Source organism: Gavia stellata, chromosome 33 (assembly GCF_030936135.1).
Source record: "Gavia stellata isolate bGavSte3 chromosome 33, bGavSte3.hap2, whole genome shotgun sequence".
NCBI lineage: Eukaryota > Metazoa > Chordata > Aves > Gaviiformes > Gaviidae > Gavia > Gavia stellata.
The window spans coordinates 4367565-4385937 of NC_082626.1; the positions used below are offsets into that span (position 1 = coordinate 4367565).

Below are 18373 nucleotides of genomic sequence, written 5' to 3' on the forward strand. Positions count from 1 at the left end.
TTGTGAAGTCTGTGTTTGTCCTTTTTGTTGGCTGGAGTAGTTGCTGGAGGTGGGCAGTGGTCACTGTTGGTGGGCATGGATGAACGATCTGCTGTGTCTGCAGATGGTTTTCCTCCCCACCTGTATTCCAGTAACGCTTGGTGACCAGGCCATGGGAGATGTCTCCTTCTCACAGAGCTGGCCATCCAAGGCAGATGTCCACTCCAGAGCAGGTTGTAGGCTGATGTCCTGTCTCTGCAGCACATTCCCACCAGGTGTGGTTGTATCACTGCTTTTCCATTATGGAAAGCAAGTATCCAAGCTAAAGTGATGTAAACCTTTGTGGGCAGTAACCAAAGCCAGTGTGCAGCGTGGATGTGATGTGCCCGTTTGTTAGGTAAGGTGTGACACGGTTCCTGCTAATTTCTAAGCAAGCATCAGGCTTGCCTCCTGTGAAGTGGGCTGCAAGTTGTCACAAGCTGAGTCTGGTTACCCCAAAACAGGAGATGCCTTAAGGATGCTGCCTAGAGAAACTGCATTCGAGTGCTTTGCATCGTGCTGTGGTACCCAACTGCATCCATCCTTTCTCTTACTGGAGCTTCTCCTCGATGACAATACACTGCTTTTATATATTGAAAACTGTGGGAGTGTTCGCAAAGTTAACAGGGAATTTTATGGACTGAATTTTCAGAATCAATGGTCTGTCTGGATGCACGCTCGTAAGTGAGAAATAATTGGTGCTGCTTTTGGGGCATGTGAGAACAGTCCTCAGTTAGAGAGACGAAATTCTGGTGTTCGGCATCATTAAGAGTGGCCATTGCCGAGGAAGCAATCTCTGGCCAGCATAAAAGGGAGCTTAAGTGACAACTAATTCCTTGCTTAGCTTCTCAATTAGGTCTAATTCAGATTGAGAAGAGCTAAACGGCAGGTGCAGTTTTATCATAACAGAATATTCACACCAGGAATCACGGGATAATTGGTGCATAAATTCATATTTGTGTCTTTTTCCTAGGCTTCCCTCGCACCTTGGCATGTCGCCTCACTAACACCTCCTTGGTGCCCATGACTTTCACCCTTCGCATTCCTGGGGACGGCTCAGGAGAGCCCAGCGTTAGCAGTTTTGTTCAAATGTCGGACAACGCTCCGCCATCCTGGAGAAGGGGAGCCCAGGGTTACGTCAAGCCAACTGAATTTACCATAACACCGTGCAGAGGGACCATCCGCTCCCAGGGCATCATGGATATCGAGGTATGGGAAGAGTCCGGCCATACGTGCTTTAGCAGGTGGAGCTGAAGCTTCACTGATGTATGAGAGGGCTTTAGTGCTGCCAGCATAATGAGAGTAATATATATGCATTAGTGTTAGGCTTTTGTTGGCTGGGTTACTCTGGGACGTTTCAGAAGGAGCACCGTTTTGTTTCCAGAATCCTAAGCAGAAGGTCTGGTACCATATAGTCAAGTACAGAAGCCATTCCTGTGTTTTTGAGAGCTGCTTAGAGTGATTTCTTTGATTTAAAGTGGGCAGAGGAAGAATGAGAACAGAAGGTGGCTGTTAAAAAGAGAGATGTCATTGTATAAAGCAGTTTGCCTTTCTTCCCGGTCTTATTTCTCCTGTCCTGTTGAGCAGAAGGAGCTGTATTCACTGCAGCGATCTCCAATGGGGACTGAAAAAGCTCTGGCAGCCGCGAACTGCACAGCATCTGCTGGGCCACGTTTTGCTCTCACCTTCCCCCCGTAAAGCTGAACTCATTCCGTTTAAGTCAGCAGATTTCCTCTGGATTTACGCTAATTGTAGTCAAGATTACAAATTGGTCCCTTAATTTTAATACAGTGGTGAGTCTAATTGTGCTTTAATTTACCTTGTATATACCCTTGTATATACCCTGATAACTGCACAGTGTGTTTAACAGAGCAGATATTGTCAGAAGACTTTTATTACTGCCAGAGCCTGTGCTCTGTACATGGACCAGCAGAAGAATTAGAGCAAAATCGTCCGTTTCCTTACTGTGGAAGGAGAACTGGAGGACACCACACATGGACAATGGCTTTTGGGAGTGATGAAGTATTTGATGGTCTTCTCTTCCGCCAGGTCACCCTGTGTTCCAACACCGTGAAGAGATACGAGCTGGCGCTGGTGGTGGACGTGGATGGTGTTGGCAAGGAGGTGCTGGCATTGCCTCTCACAGCCAGGTATCGACTGAGCCCAGAGAGTCGTGGTGTATGGAGTGAAATCCAGTTGGTGGCCGGTCACAAGCGGAGTCCCCCAGGGCTCAGTTTTGGGGCTGGTCTTGTTTAATATCTTTATTAATGATCTGGATGAGGGGATCGAGTGCTCCCTCAGTAAGTTTGCAGACGACACCAAGTTGGGCAGGAGTGTTGATCTGCTGGAGGGTAGGAAGGCTCTGCAGAGGGATCTGGACAGGCTGGATGGATGGGCCGAGGCCAATTGTATGAGGTTCAATAAGGCGGAGTGCGGGGTCCTGCACTTGGGTCACAACAACCCCATGCAACGCTCCAGGCTTGGGGACGAGTGGCTGGAAAGCTGCCCCGCAGAAAAGGACCTGGGGGTGTTGGTTGACAGCCGGCTGAATATGAGCCAGCAGTGTGCCCAGGTGGCCAAGAAGGCCAACGGCATCCTGGCCTGTATCAGAAATGGTGTGGCCAGCAGGAGTAGGGAGGTGATCGTGCCCCTGTACTCGGCGCTGGTGAGGCCGCACCTCGAATGCCATGTTCAGTTTTGGGCCCCTCACTATAAGAAGGACCTTGAGGTGCTGGAGCATGTCCAGAGAAGGGCGACGAAGCTGGTGAGGGGTCTGGTAGCACAAGTCTGATGAGGAGCGGCTGAGGGAGCTGGGGTTGTTGAGCCTGGAGAAGAGGGGGCTGAGGGGAGACCTCATCACTCTCTCCAACGACCTGAAAGGGGGTTGTGGGGAGGTGGGTGTTGGGCTCTTCTCCCAAGTGACAAGTGACAGGACAAGAGGAAATGGCCTCAAGTTGCGCCAGGGGAGGTTCAGGCTGGGTATTAGGAGAAATTTCTTCCCTGGGAGAGTGGTGAAGCATTGGAACAGGCTGCCCAGGGAGGTGGTGGAGTCACCATTGCTGGAGGTGTTCAAGGAAGGTGTAGATGTGGCACTGTGGGACATGGTTTAGTGGGCATGGTGGTGTTGGGTTGGTGGTTGGACTTGATGATCTTACAGGTCTTTTCTAACCTCAGTGATTCTGGGAGCTCAGGTTTCTCTTCTTTCCTCTGGTTCTTTTGAGCGTTAATGTTCCCGGTCTTAAGCCAAAAGTTTTTCTTGCTGCAGCCGGATTCGATGCTGTTGTGCTGCAGTGGGTGTCGGTTTAATTGCAAGAGGCAGAGTCGTCCAGTCAGTGCCTGGGCTGCAATTCTGTAAAATGAGTGCAAATGGGAGCAGACAGTGTATGGCCCCGTGGGGGCTGCAGAGCAAGGTAGCTACAGACATGGGGAAAGGGTGACCACCCGCTGCGTGGGGCAGGTGGTGGCTTGTGCCCTCTGTTGCTGGGGTAAAGGGCTGAGTTTTCAGGCAGGGCAAGAGTGGTATGGGAGAGGAGTCATTTTTACTGAGATACTGGTGTCTTGTATTCCTTGAGGCTTGGTGAGCCCTGGTCATGGGTGGGAAGGCTCCCCTGGAGCTCATGCCTTGCTGGGAGTGTCAGGAGGGTGCAAGGTGTCTTCGCAAGCCTCCTGGGGCGAAGGTGCCCATCATACATCTCTGGGACAGGGCACGGTGCTCTGCCTGGGCACTTGGCAGCCCCTACAATGCTGAGACTCAGGGTTTGCTCCTCCTTTTACAAGGGGTTGTTGTATAAAAAGAAATTAAAGGCAATTTATTGCTGTAGGGGTATTAAACATCCATTTGACAGTGACACGTGGTATGCTCTATTTCGTGCTATTTGGGGAGTAAATAAATTCTACATTCTCTCAGGATCTCTGATTCCCTTTTGGTCATCTCTCTGCCTAGATGCATAGTTCCTCAGCTGCGAGTGCTCAACCCAGTCATGACATTTGGACGGTGCTTTCTGAAATTCCCTTACCGGCAGATGCTGAGCCTTGCGAACGACAGCAATCTTCCAGGCTGCTACATGATTCTTCCTCAGGTTTGTCATCGCATCCGCCTCCTGCCCTCAAATGTTATTGAGGGGTTTATTAGGGAAAAAAAAGAGTTTTGGCTAAGACCTTGCTGGTTTATATTCAAACCTAAAGGTTTGCTGACAACAGGAACCTGCCCGAATAGAGACTTTAGGAAGCAGTTAAATAGGAACGTGCCTGAATATAAACTTTAGGAAACAGTTTATAGTCTAGTCTTTGGGGTGCGTTGACATAGGAGGACTTAGAGGGTCACGAAAGGCTGCTGCAAGGAGGCTGCCAGCACAGGAGCGGGTGTTTGTGCCTGCAGCAGCTCTTGGACCCCCTCAGGACGCTAAGCTCATCCTAGTCTTGCATCTGTTTTTGTGCCTTTCTGCTTTCTCCTAGGGATTTTTTTAAAAATATGTGGGAATTATCATTGTGGTAGATGTCAAGGAGTTCAGAGTGACCTTTGAGGAAGCTTTAATGTTGGGTTTGATTCTGTGCCTTACAGGAACACAAGAAGGATGCTCCTGTGTGGTACTCCAGCCCTGTGCCGTGTGGGATTATCCAGCCTCACAGCTTGGTGGAGGTCCCGGTTATGCTGGAAGCCCAGGTGACGGGAGAGAAGGAAACAGTTGCTCACGTCGCGGTCTTTGGGAGCAAAGGATCCCCACTGGTGAGTGCTAGGGGAGATGTGTGCCTTTGTGCGACTCGTCTTGGTGGGGCATAAAGTGTACAGGGATTCTTCCTGGGAAAACAAGAGCTTGTAATATATGGCTGGCGTGGACAAGGAAAGATGGAATTCATGGCATGAGCAACGGCTAACGCCTAGAGAAGAGGAAGGTTGGAATTCTCTTAGGTGGTAATCTAAGTGTCTGACACCGCGTTTCATTACGGATATGTGAGATGGGATAACAAGCCCAGTCTGAAACGTAGCCCAATCCCTGGGTCTCACACTCTGCTGTGATATTAGATGAGCAGCAACTGCTGTGTCATTAGGACTCTAGTTCAGGAGCGCACAGGGACCTCCCCGCATCCTGCTAAAGCGAGCCTGTAAGAAACCATGCTGAAGTGATGTTTTGTGCAAAGCTGGATTTCAGCTTTTCTGAAGTCAGGCCCATCGTGTCTGAGAAATATCCATCAAATCTCTTTGCCAGAAGTCCCAGCCACAGACACGTGAGTCTCAGCACCATTTGCATCTGGAGCACAGGGAGTTTTTTCTACCAAGCTTGGAAATGGATGAGGCAAAGCATTCCTCGATTAAAGCCTCCTAAAAGATGTTTGCATTCAGGCATATGCGACAGCAGCAGCAACAAAATGTAGGCAAGAGAACATTGTGTGTAGTGTCCTGGCTTCATCTAGCTGAAATCTACAGCAAATTTAGTTAATTAATCTTTAATTGAAAATGGTATTAACTTTTGAAGCAGCTGTTTTAAAATGTCTTGTCATCTCTCTGAGCGTGAAAGAGGATGTCAGAGGATTGCTGGGAACCTGAAGCTTTCTGTAACAGAAAGGAAGGCTGACATTTTGAAAGTAGTTTAGGGATTTAAACTTTCATTAAAAGGAATGGAAATGATGCTGCTGAAGCCCCTAGATGCCACTGAACCTCTCAACCCAGGCCGTTGTGGGTGTGCCATGTAAACCAGTCAACAGGAAGGCTGGGCAATGCAGGCTTGGCAGGGAAGTCTGAAGTTGACAAAACAATTGCTCGTAAATAGAAGGCATGCTTCCCTTAAAAAGGAGGGTTTCTCCCCCCTAGAATAACCTGGCTGTTTAACTGTTAGCTTGTTTAACCTACAGTATTCTTACAAAGCTTTTACCCTTGGGCTAAACCATGTATGGTTTAAAACTTTACCTTAATTGTTTTTATTTGGAGAGGAATGTGTCAATTTTTGGCCCAAAGGGCGAGCATTTCAGCTGGAGAATCCTAGCTGTCCCTAAAGGAATGACCAGCATGAGCTTGAGCGAGTACATGCACCCATTAAGTTGAACTTGAACGTGCAGCGTTTATGCTCAGTTGCTCAAGTGCTGTTAGGAACCTCGCTGGGTATGTTGGCAGCACAGACCTGAGTTTCTGGCCGTTAGGTGAGGTTCTTTGCATTTTCTATAGGACTGCCCTAGAGTTTGGGTGTTGTTTCAGTCATTCCTTGGTCCAGAGCTTTCTGAGCTAGCAGAACAGCTAACCGTCTTGTTATACACCCTGCGCTGGTGGCAAATCCTGCCCGTCTAGATCATATCATGCGAATCTGACCTCAGGGGGATCGCTGCAATGTATTTCAATAAAGCAAAATTTAAGCTTGCTCTTGTTATCTTAGGTTAGGCCGTTTGGTATTGATACCGAGTCTTTAGGTGAAATATCATACAGATCTTTCATCCAGGTTGTGTAGGGTCCCTCCATGGGTCTGTTGCCTGGTATTTTCTTTGTCAGTGACTGCATGCCAGCTTCCATTTGGTGTATGTAATCTCCCAGAATCACTGAGGTTGGAAAAGACCTGTAAGATCATCAAGTCCAACCACCAACCCAACCCCACCATGCCCACTAAACCATGTCCCGCGATGCCACGTCCACATGTTCCTTGAACACCTTATTTTTTTTTGGTTGGAGTCACCATCACTGGAGGTGATGTCCTGCATTAAGGAGCTGGTAAAACCCCAGCCCTGGGGTCACGGTGGCAAGGCAGCCTCGTGTGCCACGCGCAGGGCATTTGGCAGCTGGTTTCTATCAGAATGAAGCGGTCACTCAAACCATGGCTGTTTGCCGGGGACGGACGCTCTTCATTGCTAAATGATCAGATGTGACATTACATACCCATCGACAAAGCCAGGAGTGCTGCTGGAGGGGTGTGTGTGTGTATGTGTGGCAATATGACTGATGGCAAAGTTGCTGTCTCCTTTTACTGCCTTTCCCCGTGTGCCATGTTGCCTGTAACACTGTTGAACGGGTTTTTTTTCTCATCCCTTTTAAGACAACTGTAGATGAAGGGTTTTTTTATAAGCCCGTTCCTTGGCGAGGATATGTGGTGTTAGTAGACACTCTAATTGAAGCCAGCTAGCCTGGGCATCCCCCAGATGTTACTCTGCCCATCTCCAAAGGGTTCTGCTCTGCCTTTGTTGCTTATGCCCTGCTGTCACGTGGAGGCAAGGCCAGCTGGCAAGGCACAGCTCTTCCCTCCAGCTCCTTCTTCCTGGGAGCTTTGGGCAGCATCACCCAGACTGCAGGTCTCTGTCCCTCCCTTCTCCCAGAGGGATAAAAGGTCCAGCATCATGTGTAGCTTCAGGTCCCTTATTTTTGAGGTACCAGCCTTGGTATGTGATTTTTGGCTCTTACTTGCACGCAGTAGTGTTCTGTCAAGGGATGAGCGTTTCTGGATGCTGTTCCTTCTGGCTGAGTTGGACTAGCGATCCTGACAGCTGCCAATGCCATTTCCTTGAGTCAGACATTATTAAAGGTTTTACATCAGTCTGGTTTCTTTTGTGGTTAAATCATACTCTTTGCCCTCCAGTGAATTGTGGAGCAGCCTGTCAGGGTTGGGAGCTTCATGTGTTCAGATGCTGTTTAAGAGTTGGGGTGTTTGGAACCGATGAAATCCAGCCAGACTGGATAAATTCCCATTTTTAATGATGTGAGAAAGTGGTTTAGCAAAGAGATCCGTATTCCTCCTCCAATAGTCTGCGCCAGTTCTGCAGGAAGAAAACTTTGGGGTCTCAGACTGTCAAAAGAAAAAATACTGCTTGAATGATGTAATTAATAATTAATGTCTGTTATTCATATACTACCAGGAATACACATAAGCACAAGTCAGAGGCAACTAACTTGCATGATACTTTTGGACAGGCTGGATGGATGGGCCGAGGCCAATTGTATGAGGTTCAACAAGGCGGAGTGCGGGGTCCTGCACTTGGGTCACAACAACCCCATGCAACGCTCCAGGCTTGGGGACGAGTGGCTGGAAAGCTGCCCCGCAGAAAAGGACCTGGGGGTGTTGGTTGACAGCCGGCTGAATATGAGCCAGCAGTGTGCCCAGGTGGCCAAGAAGGCCAACGGCATCCTGGCCTGTATCAGAAGCAGTGTGGTCAGCGGGAGTAGGGAGGTGATCGTGCCCCTGTACTCGGCGCTGGTGAGGCCGCACCTCGAATACTGTGTTCAGTTTTGGGCCCCTCACTATAAGAAGGACCTTGAGGTGCTGGAGCGTGTCCAGAGAAGGGCGACGGAGCTGGTGAGGGGTCACCAGGGCAAGAGGAAATGGCCTCAAGTTGCGCCAGGGGAGGTTCAGGTTGGATATTAGGAAAAATATCTTTCCGGAGAGAGCGGTGAAGCATTGGAAGAGGCTGCCCAGGGAGGTGGTAGAGTCACCATCGCTGGAGGTGTTCAAGGAACGTGTGGACGTGGCACTGCGGGACATGGTTTAGTGGGCATGGTGGTGTTGGGTTGATGGTTGGACTTGATGATCTTAGAGGTCTTTTCTAACCTCAGTGATTCTGTGATCCGTACTCTGAAGAGCCTGCTTTGCTTCTGACTTGGGCTGGTTTTCACCGGTGTCGCTTTGGGAATGTTAACAAAGTCACTCTCCAAGTGGGGCTGTGCAGTAGCAGGAGTCAGGGAGGGTGGTTTGGGGCAAGACTGAGCAGGCACAGGGTAGCGGAAGGAGAGCTAACAGTGTGGAGGAGGTGTGAAAGAGCAAGCATGGGAAACTGGGTTTCTTTATCCCCTGATAGCGGGAGCTTGTGGCTTTCAGATGAGATTGCTCCAGATCCCACAGTTGCTCCAGGCTTTCTGTTTCAGTCTTGCAACACTGAAAACTTCAAAGCACCCTAATTATCCCTCAGTCTAGGAGTACCCTTAGAGCTGTCTAATCTTTTTAAACTTTCCTTGTTCTTTCTGATCTTTCCTACCTGCTTCCTGGAGCAGAAAATCCATCTAGTGAGCATTGGAGAAGGACCAGTTGTCTACGTGCATCCAAATAAGATAAATTTCGGCAGTATCCAAGTTTTGCAAGACGCTTCCCGAACTCTCCACCTCTCCAATCAGACTGTCATCCCTGCATCCTTCTGGGCAGAGATGGTAAGTATCTGTGTGGCTATTTCCCAACAAAAATGACTGGTCCATAACAGCCCGTGACTTGATTTTTATGCACAACATTTCCGTATCGCTCTCCGAGAGAGAAAGCAAGATATTCCATCACAATGCGGCAAGAGCAGCCTGGTTCTGGGGGTGGTTTTAGCTGGGGCACCCCTCAGTAAAATAGAGAGTTTGTATAGATGTTTGAGCAGAAATGAGTCTGGATCATTTTTACAAGTTGTCCCTTTATTTTGTGGAAGGTATTTGGCTCTGAGAGTCATGCTTTTGGAGCTCTAGGAGATGAAGGGAACCATGTGGCCCTTTGCTCCTGAAAGAGCATGGATTTTCCTGTGGTTTCCCTGTTCCCTCTGCATCTCCTTTGCCTCAACCTCCTGTTAACGATAGAGAGTAGGGTGCGAGGTCTGTCCTCCAACTGCTGGTGGTGAGGCGAGTTTCCCCCTTACTGGGGGTCACCCCAGCTGGGTTGTTGCACAAAAATATGCTTGTAAGAGTGGTGTAGCGATGGAGTCTGTGGCCTCCGTAGCGTTGCAGAGCATCTGTGGAGACTAGCTGCAGAAGAAGGTTATTTAATTCATGGAGGCTGCCTAGTGTGACAAGCTGCGTAGCAGGAGGAGAGCTTGGCTGCTTCCCTGGCAGGGGGAGCAGGGCTGATGCAGGCGGAAAGGGCTCGGGTGCTGAGGCTGGGTGGGATGTGCTCCCCACTGGAGGGGGGATCGAGGCAGGAAAACAGGGTTTGGAGGGGGTTTGTGCTTGTCTGTGGTGGGTTGGAGTTCTGGGGCTGGTTAACCCAGGCTGAAATTTCCCTCCTGCTGCTTTTCCAGCAGTTTCACTCCAGTTTCTGTGCCCAGGAGCATAAATGTAACCTCAAAGTGGGGGATTCCCAGGGCAGCTTTCTTTGGCTCCACAACGAAAACCTGCTTTCTGTCTCTGCAGAGAGCAAGCCACCTCGGATGGGTGGCACTGGTGTATAAATGATGGGGTTTGCATGCTTGTACCCAAGACTGACCTGCAGAGCTCTGTTTAGGTACTGCCGTCGGGGTGTGATGCCTTCCCTCCCTCCCCTGGGCAGCTTGCAGTGCACCCAGGGGGCTTGCAGGGGTATATCTGCCTCTCCATTGCCTCAGTGCCCTAACTTATGGGACTGGGCAATAAATCCCATCCTGCTTCCCTGCGATCTCTGCAAATATTGTGCTGATCAATAACTAGAATGGTAATATGAGGTGGTTCAGGGATGGTTTCTTTTCCTGCAGTAAAGATGGCCTCTGCTGTTCCATAGCCCCTCTGCTGACTCCCCAGCATGGAGTTACCCCATGGTGAACGTCTTGGCTTCTCAGGATAGCTGCTGCTATCCTGGAGGTGTTCAAGGAGGCAGGTGCTGGGAACCTGCTGGATCAGGCGTTTCATCAAGGACTCTTCAGACTCTTCAGGACGGTGATGCTGAGCCTGCCTGATGGGAGCAGCGCTGCGGCAGGCGAGGTGTGCTCCAGCTCCTCCCTTGCCCCCAGCAGCTGCCTACTTTGGTGCTGTTTTGTTGCCTCGATTGAAGTTTTGCCCTTTGCTGCTGCCTTAGGCTGCCTGGCAGTTTATTGATGGGAAGAAGAGAGGACTGAATAATTTTGGAGATAAAATTTGAGATGTGGTCGGGTGTCAGGGTGACCTGCACGTGTACATCTGAGAGCAGAACTGGCTCCGGCTGTCCCTGAGCCTAGCTGGTGGGTGACTTGGGCATCCTTCATTCAGTTGTGCCCCTGAACCCAAGTCTTGTGTTCCCTAAGATGGCAAAGCTGCTGCTTTGATTTCCTGCTTGGAGATTGCTGCAGGACAGTGAGCTGTGATTTCCCTGTCTCCCGTTTGATGGCTAATCTCGAAACCGTGGCTCTTTGCAGTCAGGCGTCTAGATCACGATTCCCCACTCGAAAGAAAGAGCTATTGATTGAAATTTTCACAGCAACATTACAGCACGCTGACTGGCAGCTCAACAAACTGAATGAGATTAGATTAAGGGGCAGCAACAAGGCAAATAAAAGGCTGGTGTCTTGTTCAGAACAGAAAAGGGAAATGCTGTAATGCAGATGGCCATGGTGGTGTCCTTAACCACCACGTGCAAATGGCTGTTCCTGTCAAGTCGAGCTTTGTTCTTGCTTTATGGGAGAAAAGAGCATTGTCTGAGCAAGCAGAGATGTTTTTTGTGGATAACTTCACTCCGGGATAGCGACTTAAGGAATTACCTGGAGTACCCCTTGTGCACAGGCTTCCCTGTACCCCTCTTCTCTCCGTCGGATGAGTTGCGGGAAACAGCAGTGAGCATCTCTGCCACTAGAAGGAAGGAAATATAAAAACCTCCGAAGCAGTGCATTGCGATGGGGCTTTTAGGGTTTGTAGTGGAGTGTAGGGACTTCATACCCATGTCCTTGGTTGGCTTATCCCTGCTTGCCAGGGTAGCTGCAGGGCTGTGACCCTTGGGGCCAGCGTGTCATCCCCTGCTCATCCACTGAATCCTGTGTCTGTCTGTACTTTTCCCTGTCAGATTGCTTTCCCAGCTGCCAGGCAGCCCCGTTAGAGCATCCTGTGGATCCCGCAAGGGGAGGATTTGCCTTTTTCGTGGTAAAAAAGACTGGAGGAGTAGGTCAACATGAAGGACCTGCTGCAGCTTAGCTGGGGGCTGATGCGACCTGCTGAAAAAAGTGGCTGTTTCTCCTCCTTGCCGCCACTGTCATCTTTTTTCCTGTTTCCCTAAGTGTCTGATTTTTGCCATATTGACAAGTGAGGAAGAGTTGTATTGATTAATGGAAGTGTTTGCTCTCCCTGCAGAAAGGCAGAGAGGGAAAAGCATCTTTCTTTGATCTTTTCCTACTTGTTCATTGTCACTCTGTCTTCTCGGGCATCTTTTATTCGGCTGCTAAGAATGACGTCTCTCGGCATCACGGAAGGCAGCTGCGTATCACGCCTGTGTGATCAGGAAAGAGAAGACAGGCTTAGGGTGCAATTTTTATTAATCAGCAGCAGCTTTCTTCTGCCTGCATAACCACCGCGCTGGGTCTGTTATGTGCTACCGCAGGGAGGCAAACGGTGGTTTCCTGGTGCCTTGTAATGAGGGAGGAGAGAAAAAAACTTTCTTGGGACTTCCCCTTCTAGTGACGGTGCTCTGCTTCCTAATTTTGAGGTCCGGTCTCCTTTGACGGGATCCTTGACCTCCCTAATCCAGAGCCCTGTGCTCCTGATGGAGCTCGCTTCCGCCTGGTTTTTCCAGCAGCGGTTGTCCAGCCAGATGTGTTGTCGTCTTCAGGAGAGTGCCTGGGGAGCAGATCCCCTTCCACCTTCCCAGGGATGAGCTGCCGTCAGGTTCAACTGGAGCTGACATTGCAGAAGAGACCAAGTTTTGTTTGTTTTAAAAAAAAAAAAAAAGCTGTAACTGTTTATCTTCTCACTGGGATTCAGTGGAGAAAATCAACTGATTTTGAGGCAGCATATAAAGGCTCTTGGTCAAACTCGGTGTAAGCAAGGAGAGAACACGCAGTTCCCATTCCCATACTTGCTTCTCTCCTCATTTAGCGCAGGATTTGTTTCATTTACTAATTTCATTGCTTATTATCTCAAGCTTTTGACGACATTCCCTTTGTGAAAGAAATGGTCGTACAGAGGGACAGCAAAACATGGAGATAAACTTAAAACCAGTGCCGATAAAGGGATGCTGCTTTAGTGATTCTGTTTCTTGTTCTGGCTGATGCGCGATTTTGTTATCTGAGCGAATTGTGCAGGCTGCGGGAGGGAAGGCTTCGCAGAGCCTGTCAGCATTGTTCGTAGCTCTCTCCAACTGCTCTCGCTGAAGTCGGAGCAGACTTGAATCGGCAAGAGGGTGTTTTTAAAATCTACTGTAAATTACATTTATTTTTTTGTTTCCCGGAGCATCCGAATAATTAGGCAGCCTGTCAGTGCTTGCTCGTAGCGAGACGCAGGCAGTGCCGTGCCCTTCAAATGATACCTGCAATGCTGTTTAGAGAGGAGTGTTACATTAACTTTGCAGGGTATGGGCAGCATTGGCCCTGAATATGTGGTCTCTTCCAAGGTGAGCAGAGCTTTTGAAGATAAGATGCATAGGCTTAACTCTTTCCAGAGCTGTCCCACCAGAGCCTCGTGGTGCTCTGAAAGCTCACCTTTAGACTTAAACCATTGGTTTGGTTTTTAAAGGCTGTGTTTTGCTAATACAGCAGCACCAATTTGCTGATTTCCACCCAGCTTGGTCATGCCAGAGCTGGACCATGTCTGGAAGCTCACGCCATCGGTCATGAACAGGGGTCAGGGCCAGGAGGGTCCGGTCTTGTGCTGGCGACCGGTTGTATGAAAAGCTGAGGAAGGTGGAAGGCCGTGTCCCTGCCAGGGTTGCACAGGCTTAGGTCCAGGGCATGTGGCTCTTAGGGGAGCAGAGGTTTGGAGGAGGCCTTGGAAAAGGTGCCTGAAACCTGGCCACAGGGAAGAGGGTTTTTTTATCATGTCAGGTATCTTATATGAGTTCATGCCCTTTCAAAATTGCTGTATTTCAGTAATTGAAGAAGTTGTTGTTCTGCTCGTCTAGGGAAACTAAGCTCGTCGTATTGCGCTGCGCCCGTTGGCCAACTGAATTAAAGAAGGGTAGAAGTCTTCAAGGCAATTATGTTCCTACAAGCAAGAGTGACTCAGCGGAGTGCTTTTCCCAAAGGAAAAGCGGGAGGAGTTTGGTTACTAAATGTTGTGCTTGGCAGCAGCCGGCCAAGCCGTGCCCGAGTCCTGGCTGACGAACCCCGATGTGCGGAGCGGTGGCACTGGTCTCCCCAGCTCAGTGGGGAGGGCAGATGGGGTCTGGAGGGGTGAGCTGTGGGCAGGGGCCAAAGGTGGAGACAGGCTTCGTTAGCTCCCTCACCAGTCTGCTATTAGCTGAACCAAGCGTGACAAATTAGGCTGCGTTGTCAGTGGCAGTGAGTGCCATGCTTTAGTTTTTATATTTTTACTGGCTTTAAAGGCTCTGCCTCTTGCTTTCATAAAGCATCCCTTTGATGGTGCGCTGGGGCAGAGGCTAAACCAAGGTGGTCCCCATGCTTTTGCCAAGGAGATGCTGGTGCTGAGGTGCCGGGAGGAGGCTGGTTGTTGGTGGGAGCACCTAGCCAGCCTCGTGCTCTGATCTCCACCTCGTGCTGGGGCTCGGGGTGCTTTTGTGCTGTTTTCTGCCACTGGCAGTTTGTGCGGCTAAAGAGTAGCTTGGAAACGAAGAAGGTGGGGTCCCCCACCTCAGGACTGCGAAAACACCTGGGACAAGGCTCTCCACACGACTGATGTAGGATGGGGTTTTATTTCTCCATCATGTGCAACCTCCACGAGGAGCGATGGGTCAGCCTGACGTGGTGGGAACGCTCTCTCCCTAGAGCTATGGCTTGGTAAAGTACAGCTGCATTTTTAATACTGAGTTCTGCTTCCTCTTTCGCTTGTGCAAGGCCAGAATGACCAGACCCCTTTAATTAACTCGCTTTGAGTAGCTTCAAGAGAACGGAGTGTGGTGGCTCCTCAGTCGTCCTTTAGGGCAGCCATCCATCCATCCATCCATCCATCCATCCATCCGTCTCTCAGATGCACGCTGGTGTCTGTTGTCATCAAATTTTGGGAGCTCTTATTCACAATGGAAATCTGTCCTGGGAGAAGCTAATGATCTTAGCATTGAACTTCTTGATCAAGTGATCCAGTGATTGATCCCTACCCTTGCCTAGCACTCAGGGACTCTGATGTCTGATAGTGCAAGCTCCTACAGGGATAAAAATAGCCACTGACTTTGTCTATCCAGTGCGTACAGCTATTGCATCGTTTTCCAGAGCATTCAGGGAGAAGCAAGTAGCAGGGGTGTCATCAGAAGTTAGCTCTTGGTCTCCAAAGTGATGGAGTTCTTCAGCATGGCTCCATGAGATTTCCTGTCTCTGGGACACAGCCTGGCTGGGTGTAGGCAGGAGCTGACCTAGAAACCTGAGTGAATGTGGCCCGGCAGAGCCTTTTGGTCCCGGCAGGTCTCCTGTTCAGTGATGCACTGTGCTGCCCCTCGGACCCACACCAAACGCTGACTGAAGGAATGAGGACGCGATGCAAATCACGCTCCTCCGGAGTGGGCTGTTGGCCTGGTAGGGCTTGGTGGGTCTGCGCTGGGTCACCCTGGGAAATTCAAAGTCTGGCTCCGTCGAGACAGCCCATCGTTATTCCTCAGTAATAGTTTCTTGGGTACAATTTACTGCCCGGCTTGTTGCCAAGCTTTGATAAATGAGCTTTGTCAGATAGCAGACTTGCAGATTCACCTCTGGAGCAGAGCTATCAGGTCTCCTTTTCAAGCGAGCTACCCTGTGTCAGCATGAATCAGAGGAAAAGTTGTACATTACCGTCAGTGAAGACTTAACACCCAGCGGCTTGGCATGAACGTGTTGGCTGGGTAGCCCTTGCCTGATGTCAGCGCAGTGGATGCCTCTGAGGCTCCACTGAGGCTACGCACGGGATGCAGGGACAACAGCAGAGGGTTGGTGGGATCCTATGTGGTGAGTGAGGTCAGTCTTCTCTTGTCTACCTGCCTGGGGTTGTGTGCGTCACTGGCCTTTGAGACGAAAATAAATGTGGTGCTGATTTGATGGATTTTCAGTGACTGTAGTCTCTCTGGGTAAGCAGGTAGAGCTCTGCTGACAGGTTTTTGCTTTGTTTGCCATCTTCCAGTCTCGCTAGACACCCTGAGGTTCAGCCTGGTTTTCAAGCACTGCTTCGCCTCCGCAGGCAGGGAGTGTTGGGGGGTGCAGAAACCAAAATGATAATTAGCCAGACCTCAAAGGGAATTTAAGAATATTCCCTAACAGAGTATGAGGTCCCAAACCAGAAGGCTGGAGAGTAAGGTTGCAGGTAATAATGGATGTGGAAGGTGTAGGAGGAGTGAAAAAAGCCTAGCCTGTGCTCCCTGGAGACGCAGAGCCCCGGGGTTTAACCTGTGCCGACTACCTTCCTCCACTCAAGGACAGGGAGCTGCTGGAGGGGGTACAGCAAAGGGCTACGATGATGATTAGGGGACTGGAACATCTTTCTTATGAGGAAAGGCTGAGGGACTTGGGTCTTTTTAGTCTGGAGAAGAGAAGACTGAGGGGGATCTTATTAATGCTTATAAATACTGAAGGGGTGGGTGCCAGGGGGATAGGGCATCTTTTTTCAGTGGTGCCCAGTGACAGGACGAGAGGTAACGGGCACAAACTTGGTCCTAGGAAGTTCCATCTCAACGTGAGGAGGAACTTCTTTACTTCGAGGGTGGCAGAGCACTGGAACAAGCTGCCCAGAGAGGTTGCGGAGTCTGGAGATATTCAAAGCTCACCTGGACGCATTCCTGTGCAACCTGCTCTGGGTGACCCTGCTCTGGTGGGGGGGTTGGACTGGGTGATCTCCAGAGGTCCCTTCCAACCCCTCTCATTCTGTGAGTCTGTGATTCCACCCTTATCTTGCCTTTGTTTTAAGACTTTCTCTTGCATCTCTAGAGGATAAATGAAATGGAACTGAGTTTATTAGTTTTGCCAGCGCCTGGAATAGTTGTGATGCCTTTGGTGTGCTCCATCCTGGGATGCAGGCATGCAGCCCTGACCCGCTCTCCGTGCAGGGCGCAGTCAGCCTGAGGAGTTACTGTAGCTGGGGCGCCTACCCACGCTGCTGGGACCCTGAATGCTCAGCAAGTTATTGCTTCCCTGGCCTCCCGCTAGTCTTACCCTCGTTTTGGGGGGTTATTTAAAATGCTTTCCATGACTTTGAAGTGCTGCTTGGTTTACTGATGCTCTTCTCCCTTGGGCTGGCTGGTGTCCTGTTAGAGCTCAGTGCCGCCAGCCTGACAGATGGAAACTCAAGCTGACTTCACCTGGATCAGGCACTGGGATCATGTCAGGCCTCCAAGCTCATCATTGCTTTTCATTAAAAAAAAAAAAAAAAAAAATAGAAAAACCCCTTTTCTCTTACAATACTGAGGTGTTTGGGGTGAGTAGTGCCTGTTGTCCCAAACACAGCACTGAACTGTGGAGTGCGTGTGCCACTAACATCGTGGTGGACACTTTGAAGCCGTACATCTACATCCCAGTGCATTTCAGGCTGGCCAGGGAGCATTGCATTCGTTTCTCTTTGTCTGCTGCAAGCTTGCTCCCTGCGAACGTGGTTTTAAATGGAATTGGGGGTCCAGCACCCTTATTGCCCCATCTGTAGAGGGAGGTCTGTGAGAGACCAGAGGAAGAGAACGCTTGGGAAGCCCCGGCCATGCCCACAGGGCGTGTCTTGCCCTTTCTTTGGGCTTATTTCTTTACTGCCCTGCTGTAAACACTTAGAGCTGAATGTTTCAAAGCCAAGGACAGTGGGACACCTCGCTGCAGCTGATGATCAGTGGGGCCCGAGTGCTTCAGTCCTTCAGGGGCTGTTGAAAAGCACTGCCTAACTCTTGGGAAAGAAGACTTTGGTGTTGGGGTTTTGATCGACCGGTTTTGCAGAGTTATTCTTCAGGCTCTCAGCAGTATCCCGCTGCCACGGTGGGATTTGAGCAGTCCTGGCTTCCTCTGGCCTTGAGCCTTGATGCAAACCGGGTGACCGTGGTTGGGAAGGCAGGAGAGATAAAGTAGCTTCCCTTGGTGCGCACTCCGAAAGAGAGACCAAAAGAAGAGGGGGAATAACCTTCTCCTGAGGATGAGCATCTCTTGGTTTGGGCAAGACTGGGTTAATGAAGTGAGTCTGTTAAAGGAGGGCAAATTACAGGTTGTGTAAGCTCCTGCATAGTTGTTCTTTCCAGACACTGTAGCTTAGATTTAGGGAAATGAAGCCTTTCTGGTTTTTACCCTCATATCTTTAGTCCTTCCTTTTCCTGCGCCCCACAAGAGACCAGGGTCCATGGTTTCCATCCTCATTAGTGTTTGGCTTGTCTTACAGGCTGGCAAACGCTCGCGCTGGAGGATTGAACCCCGTAGAGGAGTGATCCCCCCTGAGAGCGAAGTGTCTGTGACCGTCATAGCAAACTTGGATGACACAGAGAAATTCAAGGACGAGGTGAACCTGTTCATAGAGAACAGTCGTTCTTATGTCATCCCCGTCCAGGCTGTCGGCATCGGCACCACGATTGTCACTGAGAAACCTTTTGGTCCGGAGCTCAACTTGGGACCCCACTTCAGGTAGGATATCTCTCATCACCTGCTTCTGCCATGGGCTCAGCCAGGAGGAGTT

At 50.0% G+C, this 18373-nt stretch overlaps 1 protein-coding gene across 1 annotated transcript in view; it reads left to right on the forward strand.

Moving 5' to 3' along the window:
* The window catches only part of LOC132320047 (hydrocephalus-inducing protein homolog), a 144128-nt gene that overhangs the window by 57200 nt on the left and 68555 nt on the right, over positions 1-18373 (forward strand). The window contains exons 13-18 of the mRNA XM_059832150.1: positions 992-1227; positions 2068-2168; positions 3962-4097; positions 4580-4744; positions 8978-9130; positions 18083-18321. Coding sequence (XP_059688133.1) covers positions 992-1227; positions 2068-2168; positions 3962-4097; positions 4580-4744; positions 8978-9130; positions 18083-18321 — 1030 coding nt within the window. The remainder of the gene's footprint in view (positions 1-991; positions 1228-2067; positions 2169-3961; positions 4098-4579; positions 4745-8977; positions 9131-18082; positions 18322-18373) is intronic.